Source organism: Oncorhynchus mykiss, chromosome 12, assembly GCF_057628025.1.
Source record: "Oncorhynchus mykiss isolate SJ-2025 chromosome 12, ASM5762802v1, whole genome shotgun sequence".
Taxonomy (NCBI): Eukaryota; Metazoa; Chordata; class Actinopteri; order Salmoniformes; family Salmonidae; genus Oncorhynchus; species Oncorhynchus mykiss.
Window position 1 is genome coordinate 92,833,414 of NC_143033.1, and position 23,950 is coordinate 92,857,363.

Below are 23,950 nucleotides of genomic sequence, written 5' to 3' on the forward strand. Positions count from 1 at the left end.
CATGATTCCGTATGTGGTATTTCATAGTTTTGATGTCTTCACTATTATTCTACAATGTAGAAAATAGTCCAAATAAAGAAAAACCCTGTACTGTACTGTAGATAGCCTGGTGACCAGGTCTGTTTGTGCTTCAGCCAACTCCTCAGTCATCCTCTCTTCTACTGTATGCCATGACAACACACATGACAGAAGAGTTGGTTGAAGCACAAACATTCTGGTCACCAGATCTATCTATGACCAACCACCCTCCTATACGCCAGTCAAGAACAGTAAGCACAGGGTAGAGCCAGGTATTGGAAGTTACAATAGTGACATGTTGATCAGTATTATTCTGTACCTGTTGCAGTGGAAACTACTAGAGGAGAGGGTGACTGGTGTCTGGACCAGGATGGGGAAGTGGTGTGGAGGCCAGTCGGAGCTAGTTCCCTATAGGCTAGGTGTGTCTCTAACTCTGCCCGTTTCTATAGAAACATTTACTTTGACATCATACTCAATTCACAAGACTTTTCTTTTGAAAACAGACTGGTATCAAGTGTTCTGTGAACAAGATATACCAGCATATTATCTTCCTACCAGAACCTGGTGTAGTAGTCTTTACAGTGAACTCTGGGATTTTCCTGAGTTTCTCTCTTCAGTGTTGTTGTTATCGGAGTTGTAACTAGCTGGAGGGAGGGGGGATGGAATCTTGATGGCTGTAAAATTCTTGGCAGCCTGCCCCTGTGGCTCCAAGCGAGGATCTGACTGTCCTCCTCGTGTGTGTGTGTGTGTGTGTGTGTGTGTGTGTGTGTGTGTGTGTGTGTGTGTGTTTGTCAGTCATCCTTAATAGCACTGTTGATTCCAGAGTTGTGAGTAGGTCAGGTTTCAGGTTTTCACTCTCTCATCATCAGCAGGACACACCATATTAAACAATATGCCTGGTGATCAGACACCACCCAGCATACATAGTTAACTTGAGTTAGAATCTGCAAGGGGGTCCTCCTGTAACTCAGAAAATATACAGAATATTATTCTATGAATGTATATGAGTCCTGCGGTGGTCAGACAAACATGTACTGTGTATCTAACCCTCAGTAGAGACTGTTTACTTCAATATGACTGAGTAAGTGTGTGACTGCAGAAGGCTCTGGGTGGTGCTGAAACACGGTTGGTTCAGTACTTCAGAAGGCTCTGGGTGGTGCTGAAACACAGTTGGTTCAGTACTTCAGAAGGCCCCGGGTGGTGCTGAAACACTGTTGGTTCAGTACTGCAGAAGGCCCCGGGTGGTGCTGAAACACAGTTGGTTCAGTACTTCAGAAGGCCCCGGGTGGTGCTGAAACACAGTTGGTTCAGTACTTCAGAAGGCCCCGGGTGGTGCTGAAACACTGTTGGTTCAGTACTGCAGAAGGCCCCAGGTGGTGCTGAAACACGGTTGGTTCAGTACTTCAGAAGGCCCCGGGTGGTGCTGAAACACTGTTGGTTCAGTACTGCAGAAGGCCCCGGGTGGTGCTGAAACACGGTTGGTTCAGTACTTCAGAAGGCCCCGGGTGGTGCTGAAACACGGTTGGTTCAGTACTTCAGAAGGCTCTGGGTGGTGCTGAAACACTGTTGGTTCAGTACTGCAGAAGGCCCCGGGTGGTGCTGAAACACGGTTGGTTCAGTACTTCAGAAGGCTCTGGGTGGTGCTTAAACACAGTTGGTTCAGTACTGCAGAAGGCCCCGGGTGGTGCTGAAACACAGTTGGTTCAGTACTGCAGAAGGCCCCGGGTGGTGCTGAAACACGGTTGAACAAACACGGTTTGTTCAGACTAGTGTGTGGCTCTAGCCCGGGTCTAGCTAAGTTATGTCTAGCTAGTAACTAGCTCCTCACAGCTGTGTAGAAAACCATCCTTCCAACTCCTTCACTTGTTTCTGATGACACAGCAATATGGTTCTGCTATATGTTTAGTGTAGTATACTAACTGTATAAGTTGGTTACTTGAATGTGTCAGGTTTTTGTTATCTTGCTACTTTAAATTATTTTCTTTATTTCACAGTAGGAAGCTCATGTAATGTGTCCAGTATATTTCAAAGATACATGATCACACGAGAGGAAATAAATGGTTTATCCACTTGTACTGACATGTATTTCTCTCTCCCTCTCTCCTCAGAGTCAGAGGTCACTACCAGCTACAGCAGTAGAGCCATGTCTGAGGTGGCTGTGCCCGAGATGATGATGCCGACCCCGGCGGTGCCCGCAGCGTGCCAGGTGGAGAAGACTGTGCCAGGTCCTGGCATGGGGGACTTCAGCTATGTGGGCATCGATGCCATCCTGGAACAGATGCGGAGAAAGGCCATGAAACAGGGCTTCGAGCTCAACATCATGGTAGTGGGTGAGTTAACATGAAGAGAGAGAGCACACCCACACAAACAGATCAACATCATGGTAGTGGGTGAGTTAACATGAAGAGAGAACACACCCACACAAACAGATCAACATCATGGTAGTGGGTGAGTTAACATGGAGAGAACACACCCACACAAACAGATCAACATCATGGTAGTGGGTGAGTTAACATGAAGAGAGAACACACCCACACAAACATATCAACATCATGGTAGTGGGTGAGTTAACATGAAGAGAGAGAGCACACCCACACAAACAGATCAACATCATGGTAGTGGGTGAGTTAACATGAAGAGAGAACACACCCACACAAACAGATCAACATCATGGTAGTGGGTGAGTTAACATGAAGAGAGAACACACCCACACAAACAGATCAACATCATGGTAGTGGGTGAGTTAACATGGAGAGAACACACCCACACAAACAGATCAACATCATGGTAGTGGGTGAGTTAACATGAAGAGAGAACACACCCACACAAACAGATCAACATCATGGTAGTGGGTGAGTTAACATGAAGAGAGAGAGAACACACCCACACAAACAGATCAACATCATGGTAGTGGGTGAGTTAACATGAAGAGAGAGAACACACCCACACAAACAGATCAACATCATGGTAGTGGGTGAGTTAACATGAAGAGAGAACACACCCACACAAACAGATCAACATCATGGTAGTGGGTGAGTTAACATGAAGAGAGAGAACACACCCACACAAACAGATCAACATCATGGTAGTGGGTGAGCTAACATGAAGAGAGAGAACACACCCACACAAACAGATCAACATCATGGTAGTGGGTGAGTTAACATGAAGAGAGAACACACCCACACAAACAGATCAACATCATGGTAGTGGGTGAGTTAACATGAAGAGAGAACACACCCACACAAACAGATCAACATCATGGTAGTGGGTGAGTTAACATGAAGAGAGAACACACCCACACAAACAGATCAACATCATGGTAGTGGGTGAGTTAACATGGAGAGAGAGAACACACCCACACAAACAGATCAACATCATGGTAGTGGGTGAGTTAACATGAAGAGAGAGAACACACCCACACAAACAGATCAACATCATGGTAGTGGGTGAGTTAACATGAAGAGAGAGAACACACCCACACAAACAGATCAACATCATGGTAGTGGGTGAGTTAACATGAAGAGAGAACACACCCACACAAACAGATCAACATCATGGTAGTGGGTGAGTTAACATGAAGAGAGAACACACCCACACAAACAGATCAACATCATGGTAGTGGGTGAGTTAACATGAAGAGAGAGAACACACCCACACAAACAGATCAACATCATGGTAGTGGGTGAGTTAACATGAAGAGAGAACACACCCACACAAACAGATCAACATCACGGTAGTGGGTGAGTTAACATGAAGAGAGAGAACACACCCACACAAACAGATCAACATCATGGTAGTGGGTGAGTTAACATGAAGAGAGAGAGCACACCCACACAAACAGATCAACATCATGGTAGTGGGTGAGTTAACATGAAGAGAGAGAGCACACCCACACAAACAGATCAACATCATGGTAGTGGGTGAGTTAACATGAAGAGAGAGAACACACCCACACAAACAGATCAACATCATGGTAGTGGGTGAGTTAACATGAAGAGAGAACACACAAACAGATCAACATCATGGTAGTGGGTGAGTTAACATGAAGAGAGAGAGCACACCCACACAAACAGCTCAACATCATAGTAGTGGGTGAGTTAACATGAAGAGAGAACACACCCACACAAACAGATCAACATCATGGTAGTGGGTGAGTTAACATGAAGAGAGAACACACCCACACAAACAGATCAACATCATGGTAGTGGGTGAGTTAACATGAAGAGAGAGAGAACACACCCACACAAACAGATCAACATCATGGTAGTGGGTGAGTTAACATGAAGAGAGAACACACCCACACAAACAGATCAACATCATGGTAGTGGGTGAGTTAACATGGAGAGAGAGAACACACCCACACAAACAGATCAACATCATGGTAGTGGGTGAGTTAACATGAAGAGAGAACACACAAACAGATCAACATCATGGTAGTGGGTGAGTTAACATGAAGAGAGAGAGCACACCCACACAAACAGCTCAACATCATAGTAGTGGGTGAGTTAACATGAAGAGAGAACACACCCACACAAACAGATCAACATCATGGTAGTGGGTGAGTTAACATGAAGAGAGAGAACACACCCACACAAACAGATCAACATCATGGTAGTGGGTGAGTTAACATGGAGAGAGAGAACACACCCACACAAACAGATCAACATCATGGTAGTGGGTGAGTTAACATGAAGAGAGAGAACACACCCACACAAACAGATCAACATCATGGTAGTGGGTGAGTTAACATGAAGAGAGAACACACAAACAGATCAACATCATGGTAGTGGGTGAGTTAACATGAAGAGAGAACACACCCACACAAACAGATCAACATCACGGTAGTGGGTGAGTTAACATGAAGAGAGAGAACACACCCACACAAACAGATCAACATCATGGTAGTGGGTGAGTTAACATGAAGAGAGAACACACCCACACAAACAGATCAACATCATGGTAGTGGGTGAGTTAACATGAAGAGAGAGAGCACACCCACACAAACAGATCAACATCATGGTAGTGGGTGAGTTAACATGAAGAGAGAGAACACACCCACACAAACAGATCAACATCATGGTAGTGGGTGAGTTAACATGAAGAGAGAACACACCCACACAAACAGATCAACATCATGGTAGTGGGTGAGTTAACATGAAGAGAGAGAACACACCCACACAAACAGATCAACATCATGGTAGTGGGTGAGTTAACATGAAGAGAGAACACACCCACACAAACAGATCAACATCATGGTAGTGGGTGAGTTAACATGAAGAGAGAGAACACACCCACACAAACAGATCAACATCATGGTAGTGGGTGAGTTAACATGAAGAGAGAACACACCCACACAAACAGATCAACATCATGGTAGTGGGTGAGTTAACATGAAGAGAGAACACACCCACACAAACAGATCAACATCATGGTAGTGGGTGAGTTAACATGAAGAGAGAGAACACACCCACACAAACAGATCAACATCATGGTAGTGGGTGAGTTAACATGAAGAGAGAGAACACACCCACACAAACAGATCAACATCATGGTAGTGGGTGAGTTAACATGAAGAGAGAGAACACACCCACACAAACAGATCAACATCATGGTAGTGGGTGAGTTAACATGGAGAGAGAGAACACACCCACACAAACAGATCAACATCATGGTAGTGGGTGAGTTAACATGAAGAGAGAACACACCCACACAAACAGATCAACATCATGGTAGTGGGTGAGTTAACATGAAGAGAGAACACACCCACACAAACAGATCAACATCATGGTAGTGGGTGAGTTAACATGAAGAGAGAACACACCCACACAAACAGATCAACATCATGGTAGTGGGTGAGTTAACATGAAGAGAGAGAACACACCCACACAAACAGATCAACATCATGGTAGTGGGTGAGTTAACATGAAGAGAGAGAGCACACCCACACAAACAGATCAACATCATGGTAGTGGGTGAGTTAACATGAAGAGAGAGAACACACCCACACAAACAGATCAACATCATGGTAGTGGGTGAGTTAACATGAAGAGAGAGAACACACCCACACAAACAGATCAACATCATGGTAGTGGGTGAGTTAACATGAAGAGAGAGAACACACCCACACAAACAGATCAACATCATAGTAGTGGGTGAGTTAACATGGAGAGAGAGAACACACCCACACAAACAGATCAACGTCATGGTAGTGGGTGAGTTAACATGAAGAGAGAACACACCCACACAAACAGATCAACATCATGGTAGTGGGTGAGTTAACATGAAGAGAGAGAACACACCCACACAAACAGATCAACGTCATGGTAGTGGGTGAGTTAACATGAAGAGAGAGAACACACCCACACAAACAGATCAACATCATGGTAGTGGGTGAGTTAACATGAAGAGAGAACACACCCACACAAACAGATCAAATTCAATCAATCACATTTATTTTATAAAGCCCTTTTTACGTCAGCTGTGCTTTACAAATACCCTGCTTAAAACCCCAACGAGCAAGCAATGCAAATGCCATACAGAGACACACACACACACACACATATACACACACATACACACACATACACACACATACACACACATATACATACACACACACACACACACACATACACACACATATACATACACACGCACACAGCACACAGCACAACATCACGATAGTGGGTGAGTTAACATGGTGAGAGACGAATGCATGTGTACTGTATATGATCATAGGTTTACATCAAATGAGCTCAAGATCCTGGTCTGCTGTTATCCAGCCTGAAGAAACACAGGCCAGAAGGTGGTGGTGTGTGATAGGGACCAGGCTGTGTTTACGGTGAGAGGCTGAGTTAATGTTATCCTCTCCTGGGTTATTCAAGGAGGATATATCTCTAATTTAACAAGAGGATCTCTCTAATTAAGAACGCTCTCATTTTCACACACACACACATTTACCCCCCCCCCCCCCCCCACACACACACACCCACACACACACACACAGCCTTTTGACACTCCCACCATACTGACACTCCCTCATCAGTGTGTGATGGCTCCTTTTTAAAACTGTATATTTTTACAACACACACTCCTTCCTTCACCAGAGACCAGCCCCTATAAAACCCCTTTGCCATGCTGTCTCCACACCACGTCTCCATTTGATGATGTCGCGACTGTCAGTCTGCTCTGTGGGTTCTTTCCGTGGATAAAACGGCTCACACTACAGCCTACAGGGGTACTTCAAGGAAGGAGGATGCAGACTCATCCATGGAAAAGAAAATCCCCAAAACTACCACTTAGTCTCCTGCAGTGTTAATGTGCACTCAGGTGTAATTTGTCATTTAAGTCTGCCTGTGAGAACAGAGCTGTAGGGAAGGAGACAGAACACAGGACGTTAGGTTAATGTTTGAATTTCTCTGCTACAGACTACTCTGGTATATAATAAGTGTACTGAACAAAAATATAAATGCAACAATTTCACATAAGGAGATCAGTCAATTGAAATAAATTCATTAGGCCCTAATCTATGGATTTCACGACTGGGCAGGGGCACAGCCATGGTTGGGCCTTGTGGGGCGTAGGCCCACTCACTGGGGAGCCAGCCCCAGCCAATCAGAAGGGCTTTATTACTGACAGAAATACTCCTCAGCACCAATCCCGCAGGTGAAGAAGCCGGATGTGGAGGTTCTGGGCTGGCGTGGTTACTTGTGGTCTGTGGTTGTGAGACCGGTTGAACGTATTGCCAAATTCTCAAAAATGACATCAGTTGCAGCTTATGGTAGAGAAATGAACATTCAATTATCTGGCAACAGCTCTGGTGAACATTCCTGCAGTCAGCATGCCAATGGCACGCTCCCCTCAACTTGAGACATCTGTGGCATTGTGTTGTGTGACAAAACTGCACATTTTATAGTGGCCTTTTGTTGTCCCCAGCACAAGGTGCACATGTGTAATGATCATGCTTTTTAATCAGCTTCTTGATATGCCACACCTTTCAGGTGTGCATTATCTTGGTAAAGGAGAAATTCTCACTAACAGGGATGTAAACAAATTTGTGCACAACATTTGAGCGAAATAAGCTTTTTTGTGCGAATGGAAAATGTTAGATTTTTGTTCAGTGTGATTTATACAGAGGATATATAGAAAGGAAAAGAAAAGTACACTACACTCCTCTCACATCATTCATGTCTCATAATAATCCTCCATACTGTATAGTGGTGTGTCCTATATGGAACTGTCTCATAATAATCCTCCTTACTGTATAGTGGTGTGTCCTATATAGAACTGTCTCATAATAATCCTCCATACTGTATAGTGGTGTGTCCTATATGGAACTGTCTCATAATAATTCTCCATACTGTATAGTGGTGTGTCCTATATAGAACTGTCTCGTAATAATCCTCCATACTGTATAGTGGTGTGTCCTATATAGAACTGTCTCATAATAATCCTCCATACTGTATAGTGGTGTGTCCTATATAGAACTGTCTCATAATAATCCTCCATACTGTATAGTGGTGTGTCCTATATAGAACTGTCTCATAATAATCATCCATACTGTATAGTGGTGTGTCCTATATAGAACTGTCTCATAATAATCCTCCATACTGTATAGTGGTGTGTCCTATATAGAACTGTCTCATAATAATCCTCCATACTGTATAGTGGTGTGTCCTATATAGAACTGTCTCATAATAATCCTCCATACTGTATAGTGGTGTGTCCTATATAGAACTGTCTCATAATAATCCTCCATACTGTATAGTGGTGTGTCCTATATAGAACTGTCTCATAATAATCCTCCATACTGTATAGTGGTGTGTCCTATATAGAACTGTCTCATAATAATCCTCCATACTGTATAGTGGTGTGTCCTATATAGAACTGTCTCATAATAATCCTCCATACTGTATAGTGGTGTGTCCTATATAGAACTGTCTCATAATAATCCTCCATACTGTATAGTGGTGTGTCCTATATAGAACTGTCTCATAATAATCCTCCATACTGTATAGTGGTGTGTCCTATATAGAACTGTCTCATAATAATCCTCCATACTGTATAGTGGTGTGTCCTATATAGAACTGTCTCATAATAATCCTCCATACTGTATAGTGGTGTGTCCTATATAGAACTGTCTCATAATAATCCTCCATACTGTATAGTGGTGTGTCCTATATAGAACTGTCTCATAATAATCCTCCTTACTCTATAGTGGTGTGTCCTATATAGAACTGTCTCATAATAATCCTCCATACTGTATAGTGGTGTGTCAGTATACAGTAGTTCCACTGAGTGGGACACATCTACATGTCTGAATAACTACTTTTCTGAACTGGAAGTGGGTGAGAGGGGGTGAGAGGGTGTGTGGGTGGGGTCATGAGGGGGTTGCCACCGTGCTTCTACACCTGCATTGCTTGCTGTTTGGGGTTTTAGGCTGGGTTTCTGTACAGCACTTTGAGATATCAGCTGATGTACGAAGGGCTATATAAATAAATTTGATTTGATTTGAGGGGTGAGGCAGTGCCCAGGGTTAGTGTCTGTTCTCTCTCTCTGTGATGTGGAGTCTGCTGACAAAATCTACATTCCTCTCACATTCCCCTGTGGTTGGCCCTGGTGTCCTGGATACAGAGCTCGCAACCTGCCACCCATTCAGCTCAGGGCTGACTGTAGGCTACGCCATCGTGTGTGTGTGTGTGTGTGTGTGTGTGTGTGTGTGTGTGTGTGTGTGTGTGTGTGTGTGTGTGTGTGTGTATACATGGTCAGGGCTCAGTGGGATGAGCTGTCAAAATCCCACTGAGCTATATATACAGTTGAAGTGTACCTATGATAAAAAATTACAGACCTCTACATGCTTTGTAAGTTGGAAAACCTGCAAAATCGGCAGTGTATCAAATACTTGTTCTCCCCACTGTATGTGTGTGTATATATATATATATATACACACACACAGTTGAAGTCGGAAGTTTTCATACACCTTAGCCAAATACATTTAAACTCAGTTTTTCACAATTCCTGACATTTAATCCAAGTAAAAAATTCCCTGTCTTAGGTAATTTAGGATCACCACTTTATTTTAAGAATGTGAAATGTCAGAATAATAGTAGATGTATTTATTTCAGCTTTTACTTCTTTCATCACATTCCCAGAGAATCAGACGTTTACATACACTCAATTCATATTTGGTAGCATTGCCTTTAAATTGTTTAACTTGGGTCAAATGTTTTGGGTAGCCTCCCACAAGCTTCCCACAATAAGTTGGGTGAATTTTGGCCCATTCCTTCTGACAGAGCTGGTGTAACTGAGTCAGGTTTGTAGGCCAAATTTTCTATGTGATTAAGGTCAGGGCTTTGTGATGGCCACTCCAATACTTTGACTTTGTTGTCCTTAAGCCATTTTGCCACAACTTTGGAAGTATGCTTGGGGTCATTGTCCATTTGGAAGACCCATTTGCGACCAAGCTTTAACTGATGTCTTGAGATGTTGCTTCAATATATCCATGTAATTTTCCTGCCTCATGATGCCATCTATTTTGTGAAGTGCACCAGTCCCTCCTGCAACAAAGCACCCCCACAACATGATGCTGCCACCCCCACAACATGATGCTGCCAACCCCACAACATGATGCTGCCACCCCCGTGCTTCCTCCCCCTTTTTCCTCCAAACATAACGATGGTCATTATGGCCAAACAGTTCTATTTTTGTTTGATCAGACCAGAGGACATTTCTCCAAAAAGTACGATCTTTGTCCCCATGTGCAATTGCAAACCGTAGTCTGGCTTTTTTATGGCGGTTTTGGAGCAGTGGCTTCTTCCTTGCTGAGCGGCCTTTCAGGTTATGTCGATATTGGACTCGTTTTACTGTTGGTATTGATACTTTTGTACCTGTTTCCTCCAGCGTCTTCACAAGGTGCTTTGCTGTTCTGGGACTGATTTGCACTTTTCGTACCAAAGTATGTTCATCTCTAGGAGACAGAACGCCTCTCCTTCCTGAGCGGTAGGACGGCTGCGTGGTCCCATGGTGTTTATACTTGCATACTATTATTTGTACAGATAAACATGGTACCTTCAGGCGCTTGGAAATTGCTCCCAAGGATGAACCAGACTTGCAGAGATCTACAATTTATTTTCTGAGGTCTTGGCTGATTTCTTTTGATTTTCTCATGATGTCAAGCAAAGAGGCACTGAGTTTGAAGGTAGGCCTTGAAATACATCCACAGGTACACCTCCAATTGACTCAAATTATGTTAATTAGCCTATCAGACGATTCTAAAGCCATGACATTTTCTGGAATTTTCCAAGCTGTTTAAAGGCACAGTCAACTTAGTGTATGTAAATTTGTGGAGTGGTTGAAAAACGAGTTTTAATGACTTGTTTTAACTTCCGACTCCAGCTCTGTGTGTGTGTATATTCTACCATTCAAAAGTTTGGAGTCACTTAGAAATGTCCTTGTTTTTGAAAGAAAAGCCAAAAGAAAATGTCCATTAAAATAACAAACTGATCAGAAATACAGTGTAGACATTGTTAATGTTGTAAATGACTATTGTAGCTGGAAATGGCTGATTTGTAATGGAATATCTACATAGGCGTACAGAGGCCCATTATCAGCAACAATCACTCCTGTGATCCAATGGTTGTATTAGCTAATCCAAGTTTAACATTTTAAAAGGCTAATTGATCATTAGAAAACCCTTTTGCAATTATGTTAGCACAGCTGAAAACTGTTGTTCTGATTAAAGAAGCAATTAAACTGGCCTTCTTTAGACTAGTTGAGTGTCTGGAGCATCAGCATTTGTGGGTTTGATTACAGGCTCAAAATGGCCAGAAATAAAGACCTTTCTTCTGAAACTTGTGAGTCTATTCTTGTTCTGAGAAATGAAGGCTATTCCATGCGAGAAATTGCCAAGAAACTGAAGATCTCGTTCAACGCTGTGTACGACTCCCTTCACAGAACAGCGCAAACTGGCTCTAACCAGAATAGAAAGAGGAGTGGGAGGCCCCGGTGCATAACTGAGCAAGAGGACAAGTACATTAGAGTGTCTAGTTTTGGTAATAGACGCCTCACAAATCCTCAACTGGCAGCTTCATTAAATAGTACCTGCAAAACACCAGTCTCAACATCAACAGTGAAGAAGTGACTCCAGGATGCTGGCCTTCTAGGCAGAGTTGCAAAGAAAAAGCCATATCTCAGACTGGCCAATAAAATAAAATATTAAGATAGGCAAAAGAACACAGACACTGGACAGAGGAAGATTGGAAAAGGTTGTTATGATCAGACAAATCTAAGTTTGAGGTGTTCGGATCACAAAGAACATTCATGAGACGCAGAAAAAATGAAAAGATGCTGGATGGAGTGCTTAACACCATCTGTCAAGCATGGTGGAGGCAATGAGATGGTCTGGGGGTGATAAAGTGGGAGATTTGTACAGGGTAAAAGGGATCTTGTAGAAGGAAGGCTATCACTCAATTTTGAAGGACACAATTATTATATCAATAAAAAATCATTATTTATAACCTTGTCAACGTCTTGACTATATTTCCTATTCATTTTGCAACTCATTTCATGTATGTTTTCATGGAAAACAACGACATTTCTAAGTGACCCCAAACTTTTGAACTGGTGTGTGTGTGTGTGTGTGTGTGTGTGTGTGTGTGTGTGAATGGAAGCTGATTCTGCTGGGCAGACCTCTACACTCCTTATGATAACCAGCAGTGACCCTCAGTCAAACACTACTAATCTAAAGATACAAGAATCTAAGAGTAGAAGGGCTGATCTAGGATCAGGTCCTCCCTGTCTATAACAATCTGATTCATTATCTCAAATTCAGAATGTATCCTAGATCAGCACTCCTACTCTGAGATGGTTACTAATGTTTAATACACCTGTATTGTTGTATTGATACCCTGTCCTTCCTCTCCACAATCTGGCTGGTCTTTGGGTCCAGCCTTTCAGCTAGGGGGATCAACACTGTAGCATGTCTACAGCCCATCCCACTGAACCCTGACCTTGGCCCCGTAGCTCACAGGATTCCCCTCTTCAGGCTCAGCCACTCATACCAACCGTTCAGGGGAATTCTAGACCCCTAAAAAATGTGATACAGTGCCTCTGGTATGGGAGTTCAACAGCATGAGCACAGGGTTGGTATTGGCCTGGATAGTGCACATATCTACTTTAACAATCACAGCGGTCCCCGACCGGGCAATTTGGGTTTTCATAACAGATTAATAATCAAAAATGTATTGTATGGCAATGGTTTTTGATTGGAGTACAGTAAGTGGTTAATTCGTGTACTTGGTGGAAACACTGGAGAGGCTCTCTGGAAAGCTTTGATTCTTCAGGTCCGAAGCAAACACAGATGTGTTGTAAAGGGACGATGCTGTACTACTTCCCATAATGTTAGAGGTCAGAAGTCAAGACACTGAGGGCCCGGTCATTAATCAGTTGTTTGAAGCCTTATAAATCCCAAATGAAGTTTCAACATATAAACCTCCATTATTTTGTGTGTGTGTGCGTGCGTGCGTGCGTGCGTGCGTGCGTGAACACTTACTAAGAACACCAGAGGCCCTGAGCTCCAGTCTGTGTTGACTTAACCAGACAGTGAACTAAACTGTGTGTGTTACCTGTCCAGGGGTCATAAACACTACACTCTCCCTCGTTAATCCACAGTTGATCCCAGGGCCCAAAAGTGATGTTGGCGGTAGTCAGCTGCTACAGGCAATCTTTTGGGTCCATGCACAGTATGTTCTTCCCTAATTCTAGAATGTAGTCCAGCTTTTCAATCTATCTCTCCCATGTCCTCTATCTTCTGACCCACACACACACACACCTCTCCAGCTGGTTCCTCTCTAGTGCTGATAGAGCAGAGCTCTTCTCCAGACTGCAGGGTTACATGTCTACCCAGCGTTGCAGATGGCGGTCACATGTCCTGCCAACAGCTGTTCCAGTCTGTTTAATACTCTATTGCAGGGATCATCAACTAGATTCAGCCGCCGGGCTTTTGTTTCTTGAGCGGATGGTCATGGGGTCCGGAACATCATTATAAATCATTTGGAGCTGGACAGAAGACTGTGTTTTGTCTTGTGTCCAATAATTAAACATAGTTTACAGTTGAGGAACCCTGCTGTATTGGAAGAGATAAGAGAACAGGGGGAGGTGTGTGTGTGAGTCATAGACTTATAGTGCGTGTCTGACCCAAAGGTCTTTGTCGACAATGGCCAGTTTTATAGTGCAGTGATCTGAGCCAGCGTCAGCTGCACAAACCACAGACGGATGAGTTTCACACTTATGGAAGACTGGGTTTCTCCAACCAACTGCTCTATGGTGGATAAGGCTCAGCTCAGTTCAAGGCTCAGTGTGGTTTAATTGACAGCAGAGCTCTTCCTCAGACTGCAGGTCTGAGCCCGAAAGGACATGCATTTCCTTTAGTCCAACTTTAATGGACGTGAGAGAGAGTGGGAGGGAGAGAATGGTGAAAAGGGCACTGACGTAACGTGTGTGTGCGGCGGGGAGGCCTTACTGAAGACACCTGTAACTTTTCCTCCACTGCAGCCAAAACCTTGTGAAATAGCCTCTTTCTCCCCTGAGTGTCTGTGACCGGCTGGAACAGCTCTGGTGTTAAACTCTGTTTGTCTCAGTGTGAAAAAATGAGGCCCGTCAGTCATTACACCACTGGAATGAACCTGTTAGTGGGAAGAGTGACTGAAGAATGTTCTGGAGAAAGGTGAGAGGAAGTCCACCATTGTGAGAGTAGTCTATTCCCTACAGTCACACTAGATGAGAGGGTATTGGTTTAAATTGAGGCCTGGGCTACTGTTTTACCTTCATTGTAGAGTTTCTACGTTATTGTGTTTAGCTCAGTTGGTAGAGCATGGTGCTTGCAGCTCCAGGGTTGTGGGCTTGTTTCCCACGGGACCAGTACCAATCAAAAAGTATGAAAATGTATGTACTCATTACTGTAAGTCACTCTAAATAAGATGGTCTGCTAGATCACTAAAATCTCAATTGTGGCTTTGTTTATTTGCATTACCAATGTTTTTGACATTCAGGTGTGTGTGTGTGTGTGTGTGTGTAGGGCAGAGCGGCCTAGGAAAGTCCACTCTGATGAACACTCTGTTCAAGTCCAAGGTGAGCCGTAAGTCAGTGCAGGCCACGTCCCAGGAGAAGATCCCCAAGACCATCCATATCAAGTCTGTCAGTCACGGTGAGAGGAGGAAAATATCACTCATACTGTTAATTTCACTCTTTCTTTTCTGCACCTCTAGCTACATCTTTCACTTTATCCATCTCACCCTCTACTCAGTCTACCCTGTGTTGTGACTACAGTCTGAGGTACATTTGGCCTCTGAGGTGCTTGTATTCAGTCTAATTGTGTCTGTCTCTGTTCAGACATTGAGGAGAAGGGGGTGAGGATGAAACTAACTGTTATCGACACACCCGGCTTCGGGGATCAGATCAACAACGAGAACTGGTACAGTAACAGTACAATCCATAGCTGAAATGTTATATTTATAATGTGCTTATATTTCTATGTGCGTAGATATATCCTATCTATCTAGAACGTCTCCTTCCTGAGCGGTATGACGGTTGCATGGTCCCATGGTGTTTATACCTGCGTACTATTGTTTGTACAGATGAACGTGGTACCTTCAGGCTTTTGGAAATTGCTCCCAAGGATGAACCAGACTTGTGGAGGTCTATATACAGTGGGGGAAAAAAGTATTTAGTCCGCCACCAATTGTGCAAGTTCTCCCACTTAAAAAGATGAGAGAGGCCTGTAATTTTCATCATAGGTACAAAATCCAGAAAATCATATTGTAGGATTTTTAATTAATTTATTTTCAAATTATGGTGGAAAATAAGTATTTGGTCACCTACAAACAAGCAAGATTTCTGGCTCTCACAGACCTGTAACTTCTTCTTTAAGAGGCTCCTCTGTCCTCCACTCGTTACCTGTATTAATGGTACCTGTTTGAACTTGTTATCAGTATAAAAGACACCACACACACAGTTGAAGTCAGAACTTTACATACACGTAAGTTGTATCAATTAAAACTAGTTTTTTTCACATTCTTAAATAAAGTGGTGATCCTAACTGACCTAAGAGAGGGAATTTTTAAGAGGATTAAATGTCAGGAATTGTTGAAAACGGAGTATTTGGCTAAGGTGTATGTAAGAATTAATAGTGTATAATAATAGTGTAGACATCAAAACTATGTAGTAGCACACATGGAATCATGTAGTAACCAAAAAATAAATAAATGTAAAGCTGTCATCAAGGCAGAAGGTGGCTACTTTGAAGAATCTCAACTATAAAATATATTTTGATATGTTTAAAAAGTTTGTGTTTCCGACAGGATCCCGTATGTGTTATTTCATAGTTTTGATATCTTTACCATTATTCTACAATGTAGAAAATAGTAAATAAAGAAAAGCCCTTGAATAAATAAGTATGTCCAAACTTTTGAGTAGTACTGTCGCTCTCTCTCGTTAATATAAATGCTTACCCCATACATCTCATCTAGGTGACTAGTGTACACAGTACTGTGTATGACCTTATCTATCCTCTTTCTCTCCCTCTTCCTGTCTTTCTCACTTGTCTCCCCCTATCCATCCCCCAAAACTCCCCCTTTCTCTTTTAATCTGGCTCTCCCCTTCCACTTCCTGTCTTCTTCCCCTCCCTCCCGCCCTCCACAGTTGGCAGCCCATCATGAAGTTCATTAATGCCCAGTATGAGCAGTACCTTCAGGAGGAGATCAACATCAACAGGAAGAAGAGGATTCCAGACTCAAGGGTTCACTGCTGTATTTACTTCATACCCCCTACTGGACACTGGTGAGGCAGGAATGCGTACACACACACACTCACTCACTCACACACACACACACACACACTCACTCACACTCGCACACCTTGTGAAGGGTATGAATGTGTGGAATGTTCCAGGTGAATGTTTAGATATGGCTGGGAGAGTGTCAAGCTGATTATTAGCTAAACTTCATTCTTTGGATTTTCCACTTTTTATCGTCCTATACAGTTGTCATGCCTTTTGAGTGATCAAAAATGGCATGTAATCAATCCCAATAATTGCCATACACACACATGCACAGTGTCAGTGCAACAGTGCTGCTGCCCCCTGCTGTCCCTGAACAGTAGAGAATATGCAACTGGGAGATTTAAAAAGGAGAGAGAGAGAGTGAGAGAAGGAGTGAAGTGATTTATGTTAGATAAACAGTGAGTCATAGGGAGAGTCCTACTCAAATAGCCCTGAGTCATCAGAACAGAAAACAGAGGAGGAGGACACAGTGAGTTTGGCATGACTTTCTGATACACATTAGTTATAACAACAATCTAATGCCCCGTGCTCTGCCATTCAAATATCAGATATGATGTCCAACGTCATACTGTGCCCTTCTGTGTAACATATACAGCCTATGTATGGGCCAGATTCCCGGACAGAATGGGGATTCTCTGAGTATGTTTTTTAGTCTCGGAGTGTCTGTCTGAACGTACAGCTCATGTTCTACTACCTCACCACCGCTCTGGGTTGACCTGTAGTGGATCCTCCTCTGCTCCTGCAGCTCAGAGGGACACACAGATGTGGAAACACTTACTCTTCCAGACCCCCATCCATTTCCTGTTTCACAGGCAGCGAGTTGCAACACGTCCCATAACACCCGTTTTCCATGACTGGAAAAAATGTATTTCTCGCTCTCTGTCGCCAGGACTTGAAACAAACGCCTGTGTTTGCCTCCCTGCTCCAAGTTTCTGTCTGGTGTTTCTGCTGCTCACACATCTGGGCCTGATTTGAGATTCATATAGAGCTACCCCCCCCAAAATAAAATAATGTTGCTACGGTATACAACTTATTACCCTTTAATTTAATTTCCCTCCTGTGTTATGTCTGCTCCTCCTCTGCATCTACCCCATGATGGTTCTACGATTTGTTGCAATGGTCTGGGGTCCAGTGCTGTGGTGGACTGCTGGCTTTGCCCTCATTTCTGTGGTTGTGATGTACAAGAGCGAGAGCTTTAACATATTGTGCCCCCCCCCCTCCGATATAGCCTGAGCAGCGTTTCATGTTCTTCCAGCATTGCGGATGTCTGTCACATGTCCAACAACTGTTCTAATCTAATGTTTAATACTCTAATGGGAGCGATATGAGAACAGAGGTTGTGTGTCGTGTGTGTGTGTGTGTGTGTCGTGTGTGTGTCGTGTGTGTGTCGTGTGTGTGTCGTGTGTGTGTCGTGTGTGTTGTGTGTCGTCTGTGTCATGTGTGTTGTGTGTGTGTGTATGCACATGCTCATCTGTCTGACCCAAAGGTCTTTATCAACAATGGGCAGTTGTTTATAGTGCAGTGATCTGAGCCAGCGTCAGCTGCACAAACCACAGACGGATGAGTTTCACACTTATGGAAGACTGGGTTTCTCCAACCAACTGCTCAATGGCGGATAAGGCTCAGCTCAGTTCAAGGCTCAGTGGGGTTTAATTGACAGTGACAGACACGCACTGACTGATGTGGGTCTCAGATATACAGTAGGTTTAGCTTGTACATAGAGTATGTATGTGAATCTACAGTACTGTATGTGTCTGCTTGTCGCCCTCAGACAGCTGCGCTATGGGTATATTTATTGGAGGATACCGCCCTCTGGTGGTTCTAGGATGTATCACACTGTCGACCCAAATAAACACTAAAACGTTGAACAAGAACTATAAAACAGACCTGGGTTCTAATACTATTTGAGATCATTCATAATACATTTGCCAGGCTTGATTGAGCTAGCCTGTTGCAACGGAACCAATAAAGTCTCAAAAGTGAAAACCCTGGCGCTTCAGCAAATACTCAAAGTATTTGAGACATTTTGAACCCAGGTCTGCTATAGCTACAGGTGAAATGAAACCCCTCTCTCAATCCCCCCCCCCCCCCCCCTTCTCTCACTTCCAGTCTGCGACCTCTGGATGTGGAGTTTATGAGGCGTCTCAGTAAAGTGGTCAACATTGTTCCTGTCATTGCCAAGGCAGACACACTCACCCTGGAGGAGAGGGACTTCTTTAAACAGAAGGTGAGCTCTCTCTCTCTTCTTCCATCTTTATCTGTCTCCAATTCCTCTTTTTTTGTTGCATGCTGTCTCTCTCTCTCGCATATTTTGTGTTCTCTCAGGAAATGTTTCTTAAGTTGTTTGGCCACTGCTGCCCGTTCGGTCACTGTCCAATGAGAGAACACTGAGGATGTTTTGTGTGTATAGAGTACTTGTGAGGTCAGGACCTATAAAGCCAGGCTCTGGATTGGAGAGGAGTTCTGTGGGAGTCATCCTCTCTCTCCCTCCTTTTCTGTCTCCTTCCTTTTCTGTCTCTCCCTCCTTTTCTGTCTCTCCCTCCTTTTCTGTCTTTCTCTCCTTTTCTGTCTCTCCCTCCTTTTCTGTCTTTCTCTCCTTTTCTGTCTCTCTCCCTCTCGCCCAATTTTGAATTGGCTAGAGGTAAGTTCTGTCCAACTTCTCCCGTCTCATTCCCTCCCCTCCTTCCCCCTCTCCCCTTACTGCTGATGTGGTCACAGTGGACTCCATTACATCACTTCCTCCTATGTGGTGTGGATCTGAAACGTACAAAAATAATTTGATCACAGACCCCAAGAGGGAAAGTAGTAGTAGATGCAGCAGCAGTAGTAGTAGTAGATGCAGCAGCAGTAGTAGTAGATGTAGTAGTAGTAGTAGTAGTAGTAGATGTAGTAGTAGTAGATGCAGCAGCAGTAGTAGTAGTAGATGCAGTAGTAGATGTAGTAGTAGATGCAGTAGTAGTAGTAGTAGATGCAGTAGTATATGTAGTAGTAGTAGTAGTAGTAGTAGTAGATGCATCAGTAGTAGTAGATGCAGTAGTAGTAGTAGATGCAGTAGTAGATGTAGCAGTAGATGCAGCAGCAGTAGTAGTAGTAGATGCAGTAGTATATGTAGTAGTAGTAGTAGATGTAGTAGTAGATGCATCAGTAGTAGTAGATGCAGTAGTAGATGCAGTAGTAGTAGTAGATGCAGCAGTAGTAGTAGTAGTATATGCAGTAGTAGTAGATTCAGTAGTAGTAGTAGATGCAGTAGTAGATGCAGTAGTAGTAGTAGATGCAGCAGTAGTAGTAGTAGTATATGCAGTAGTAGTAGATTCAGTAGTAGTAGATTCAGTAGTAGTAGATGCAGCAGTAGTAGTAGTAGTATATGCAGTAGTAGTAGATTCAGTAGTAGTAGATGCAGTAGTAGTACTAGTAGATGTAGTAGTAGTAGTAGTAGTAGATGCAGCTGTAGTAGTAGTAGATGCAGCTGTAGTAGTAGTAGATGCAGTAGTAGTAGTATTAGAAGTAGGGGAATGGCAGGTTGTTGTATTAGTAGTAGATGCAGCAGTAGTAGTAGTAGATGCAGTAGTAGTAGTATTAGAAGTAGGGGAATGGCAGGTTGTTGTAGTAGTATTAGTAGTAGATGCAGCAGTAGTATTAGAAGTAGGGGAATGGAAGGTTGTTGTAGTAGTATTAGTAGTAGATGCAGCAGTAGTATTAGAAGTAGGGGAATGGCAGGTTGTTGTAGTAGTATTAGTAGTAGATGCAGCAGTAGTATTAGAAGTAGGGGAATGGCAGGTTGTTGTAGTAGTATTAGTAGTAGATGCAGCAGTAGTATTAGAAGTAGGGGAATGGAAGGTTGTTGTAGTAGTATTAGTAGTAGATGCAGCAGTAGTATTAGAAGTAGGGGAATGGAAGGTTGTTGTAGTAGTATTAGTAGTAGATGTAGTATTAGAAGTAGGGGAATGGCAGGTTGTAGTAGTAGATGCAGAAGTAGTATTAGATGTAGGGGAATGGCAGGTTGTTGTAGTAGTATTAGTAGTAGATGCAGCAGTAGTATTAGAAGTAGGGGAATAGCAGGTTGTTGTATTAGTAGTAGATGCAGCAGTAGTATTAGAAGTAGGGGAATGGCAGGTTGTTGTAGTAGTATTAGTAGTAGATGCAGCAGTAGTATTAGAAGTACGGGAATGGCAGGTTGTTGTAGTAGTATTAGTAGTAGATGCAGCAGTAGTATTAGATGTAGGGGAATGGCAGGTTGTTGTAGTAGTATTAGTAGTAGATGCAGCAGTAGTATTAGAAGTAGGGGAATGGCAGGTTGTAGTATTAGTAGTAGATGCAGCAGTAGTATTAGATATATGGGAATGGCAGGTTGTTGTAGTAGTATTAGTAGTAGATGCAGCAGTAGTATTAGAAGTAGGGGAATGGCAGGTTGTTGTATTAGTAGTAGATGCAGCAGTAGTATTAGATATAGGGGAATGGCAGGTTGTTGTAGTAGTATTAGTAGTAGATGCAGAAGTAGTGTTAGATGTAGGGGAATGGCAGGTTGTTGTAGTAGTATTAGTAGTAGATGCAGAAGTAGTATTAGATGTAGGGGAATGGAAGGTTGTTGTATTAGTAGTAGATGCAGAAGTAGTATTAGAAGTAGGGGAATGGCAGGTTGTTGTATTAGTAGTAGATGCAGAAGTAGTATTAGATGTAGGGGAATGGCAAGTTGTTGTAGTATTAGTAGTAGATGCAGCAGTAGTATTAGAAGTAGGGGAATGGAAGGTTGTAGTAGTAGATGCAGCAGTAGTATTAGAAGTAGGGGAATGGCAGGTTATTGTAGTAGTATTAGTAGTAGATGCAGCAGTAGTATTAGAAGTACGGGAATGGCAGGTTGTTGTAGTAGTATTAGTAGTAGATGCAGCAGTAGTATTAGAAGTAGGGGAATGGCAGGTTGTAGTATTAGTAGTAGATGCAGCAGTAGTATTAGATATAGGGGAATGGCAGGTTGTTGTAGTAGTATTAGTAGTAGATGCAGAAGTAGTATTAGATGTAGGGGAATGGCAGGTTGTTGTAGTAGTATTAGTAGTAGATGCAGAAGTAGTATTAGATGTAGGGGAATGGAAGGTTGTTGTATTAGTAGTAGATGCAGAAGTAGTATTAGATGTAGGGGAATGGCAGGTTGTTGTAGTAGTAGATGCAGCAGTAGTATTAGAAGTAGGGGAATGGCAGGTTGTTGTAGTAGTATTAGTAGTAGATGCAGAAGTAGTATTAGAAGTAGGGGAATGGCAGGTTGTTGTATTAGTAGTAGATGCAGAAGTACTATTAGATGTAGGGGAATGGCAAGTTGTTGTAGTATTAGTAGTAGATGCAGCAGTAGTATTAGAAGTAGGGGAATGGAAGGTTGTAGTAGTAGATGCAGCAGTAGTATTAGAAGTAGGGGAATGGCAGGTTGTAGTAGTAGTATTAGTAGTAGATGCAGCAGTAGTATTAGAAGTAGGGGAATGGCAGGTTGTAGTAGTATTAGTAGTAGATGCAGCAGTAGTATTAGAAGTAAGGGAATGGCAGGTTGTAGTAGTAGATGCAGCAGTAGTATTAGAAGTAGGGGAATGGCAGGTTGTTGTAGTAGTATTAGTAGTAGATGCAGCAGTAGTATTATAAGTAGGGGAATGGCAGGTTGTAGTAGTAGATGCAGCAGTAGTATTAGAAGTAGGGGAATGGAAGGTTGTAGTAGTAGATGCAGCAGTAGTATTAGAAGTAGGGGAATGGCAGGTTGTTGTAGTAGTATTAGTAGTAGATGCAGCAGTAGTATTAGAAGTAGGGGAATGGCAGGTTGTTGTAGTAGATGCAGCAGTAGTATTAGAAGTAGGGGAATGGCAGGTTGTTGTAGTATTAGTAGTAGATGCAGCAGTAGTATTAGAAGTAGGGGAATGGAAGGTTGTTGTAGTATTAGTAGTAGATGCAGCAGTAGTATTAGAAGTAGGGGAATGGCAGGTTGTAGTAGTAGATGCAGCAGTAGTATTAGAAGTAGGGGAACGGCAGGTTGTTGTTGTAGTAGTAGATGTAGTAGTAGATGCATCAGTAGTAGTAGATGCAGCAGTAGTATTAGAAGTAGGGGAATGGCAGGTTGTAGTAGTAGTATTAGTAGTAGATGCAGAAGTAGTATTAGATGTAGGGGAATGGAAGGTTGTTGTAGTAGTATTAGTAGTAGATGCAGCAGTAGTATTAGAAGCAGGGGAATGGAAGGTTGTTGTAGTAGTATTAGTAGTAGATGCAGCAGTAGTATTAGAAGTAGGGGAATGGAAGGTTGTTGTAGTAGTATTAGTAGTAGATGCAGCAGTAGTATTAGAAGTAGGGGAATGGCAGGTTGTAGTAGTAGATGCAGCAGTAGTATTAGAAGTAGGGGAATGGCAGGTTGTTGTAGTAGTATTAGTAGTAGATGTAGTAGTAGTAGTAGATGCAGTAGTAGTAGTATTAGAAGTAGGGGAATGGCAGGTTGTTGTAGTAGTATTAGTAGTAGATGCAGCAGTAGTATTAGAAGTAGGGGAATGGAAGGTTGTTGTAGTAGTATTAGTAGTAGATGCAGCAGTAGTATTAGAAGTAGGGGAATGGAAGGTTGTTGTATTAGTAGTAGATGCAGCAGTAGTATTAGAAGTAGGGGAATGGCAGGTTGTAGTAGTAGATGCAGCAGTAGTATTAGATGTAGGGGAATGGCAGGTTGTTGTAGTATTAGTAGTAGATGTAGTATTAGATGTAGGGGAATGGCAGGTTGTTGTAGTATTAGTAGTAGATGCAGCAGTAGTATTAGAAGTAGGGGAATGGAAGGTTGTTGTAGTATTAGTAGTAGATGCAGCAGTAGTATTAGAAGTAGGGGAATGGCAGGTTGTAGTAGATGCAGCAGTAGTATTAGAAGTAGGGGAATGGCAGGCTGTTGTAGTCGTATTAGTAGTAGATGCAGCAGTAGTATTAGAAGTAGGGGAATGGCAGGTTGTTGTAGTAGTATTAGTAGTAGATGCAGCAGTAGTATTAGAAGTAGGGGAATGGAAGGTTGTTGTAGTAGTATTAGTAGTAGATGCAGCAGTAGTATTAGAAGTAGGGGAATGGCAGGTTGTAGTAGTAGATGCAGCAGTAGTATTA

General features: G+C 42.8%; 2 protein-coding genes across 13 annotated transcripts in view; both read left to right on the forward strand.

Annotated features, from left to right (window-relative positions):
* LOC149979447 (septin-9-like) overlaps positions 1-23,950 on the forward strand; it is a 162,887-nt gene that overhangs the window by 123,070 nt on the left and 15,867 nt on the right. For 11 of the 12 annotated variants that reach the window (XR_016485409.1, XR_016485412.1, XR_016485410.1 and 8 more), the window contains 5 exons: positions 2,127-2,348; positions 15,092-15,220; positions 15,406-15,487; positions 16,714-16,851; positions 18,962-19,079. Coding sequence is in view for 6 of the 12 variants with exons in the window: in XM_090194104.1 (XP_090050230.1) it covers positions 2,127-2,348; positions 15,092-15,220; positions 15,406-15,487; positions 16,714-16,851; positions 18,962-19,079 (689 nt within the window). In the remaining 6 variants the exon portion in view is untranslated. Of the gene's footprint in view, positions 1-2,126; positions 2,349-7,124; positions 13,125-15,091; positions 15,221-15,405; positions 15,488-16,713; positions 16,852-18,961; positions 19,080-23,950 lie in introns of those variants that run through there. The other variant, XM_090194108.1, reaches the window with a different exon arrangement.
* On the forward strand, positions 19,246-22,475 carry LOC149979448 (uncharacterized). Its single transcript, XM_090191532.1, has 3 exons — positions 19,246-19,263; positions 20,912-22,324; positions 22,382-22,475. Exons 1-3 carry the CDS (start codon positions 19,246-19,248, stop codon positions 22,472-22,474), a joined length of 1,524 nt encoding a protein of 507 aa, XP_090047658.1. The 3' UTR covers position 22,475.

Coding starts and splice junctions, on each gene's coding strand:
- LOC149979448 (XM_090191532.1), top strand. Junction 22,325..22,381: donor TAGAAGTAGGGGAATGGCAG/GTTGTAGTAGTA, acceptor AGGGAATGGCAG/GTTGTAGTAGTAGATGCAGC.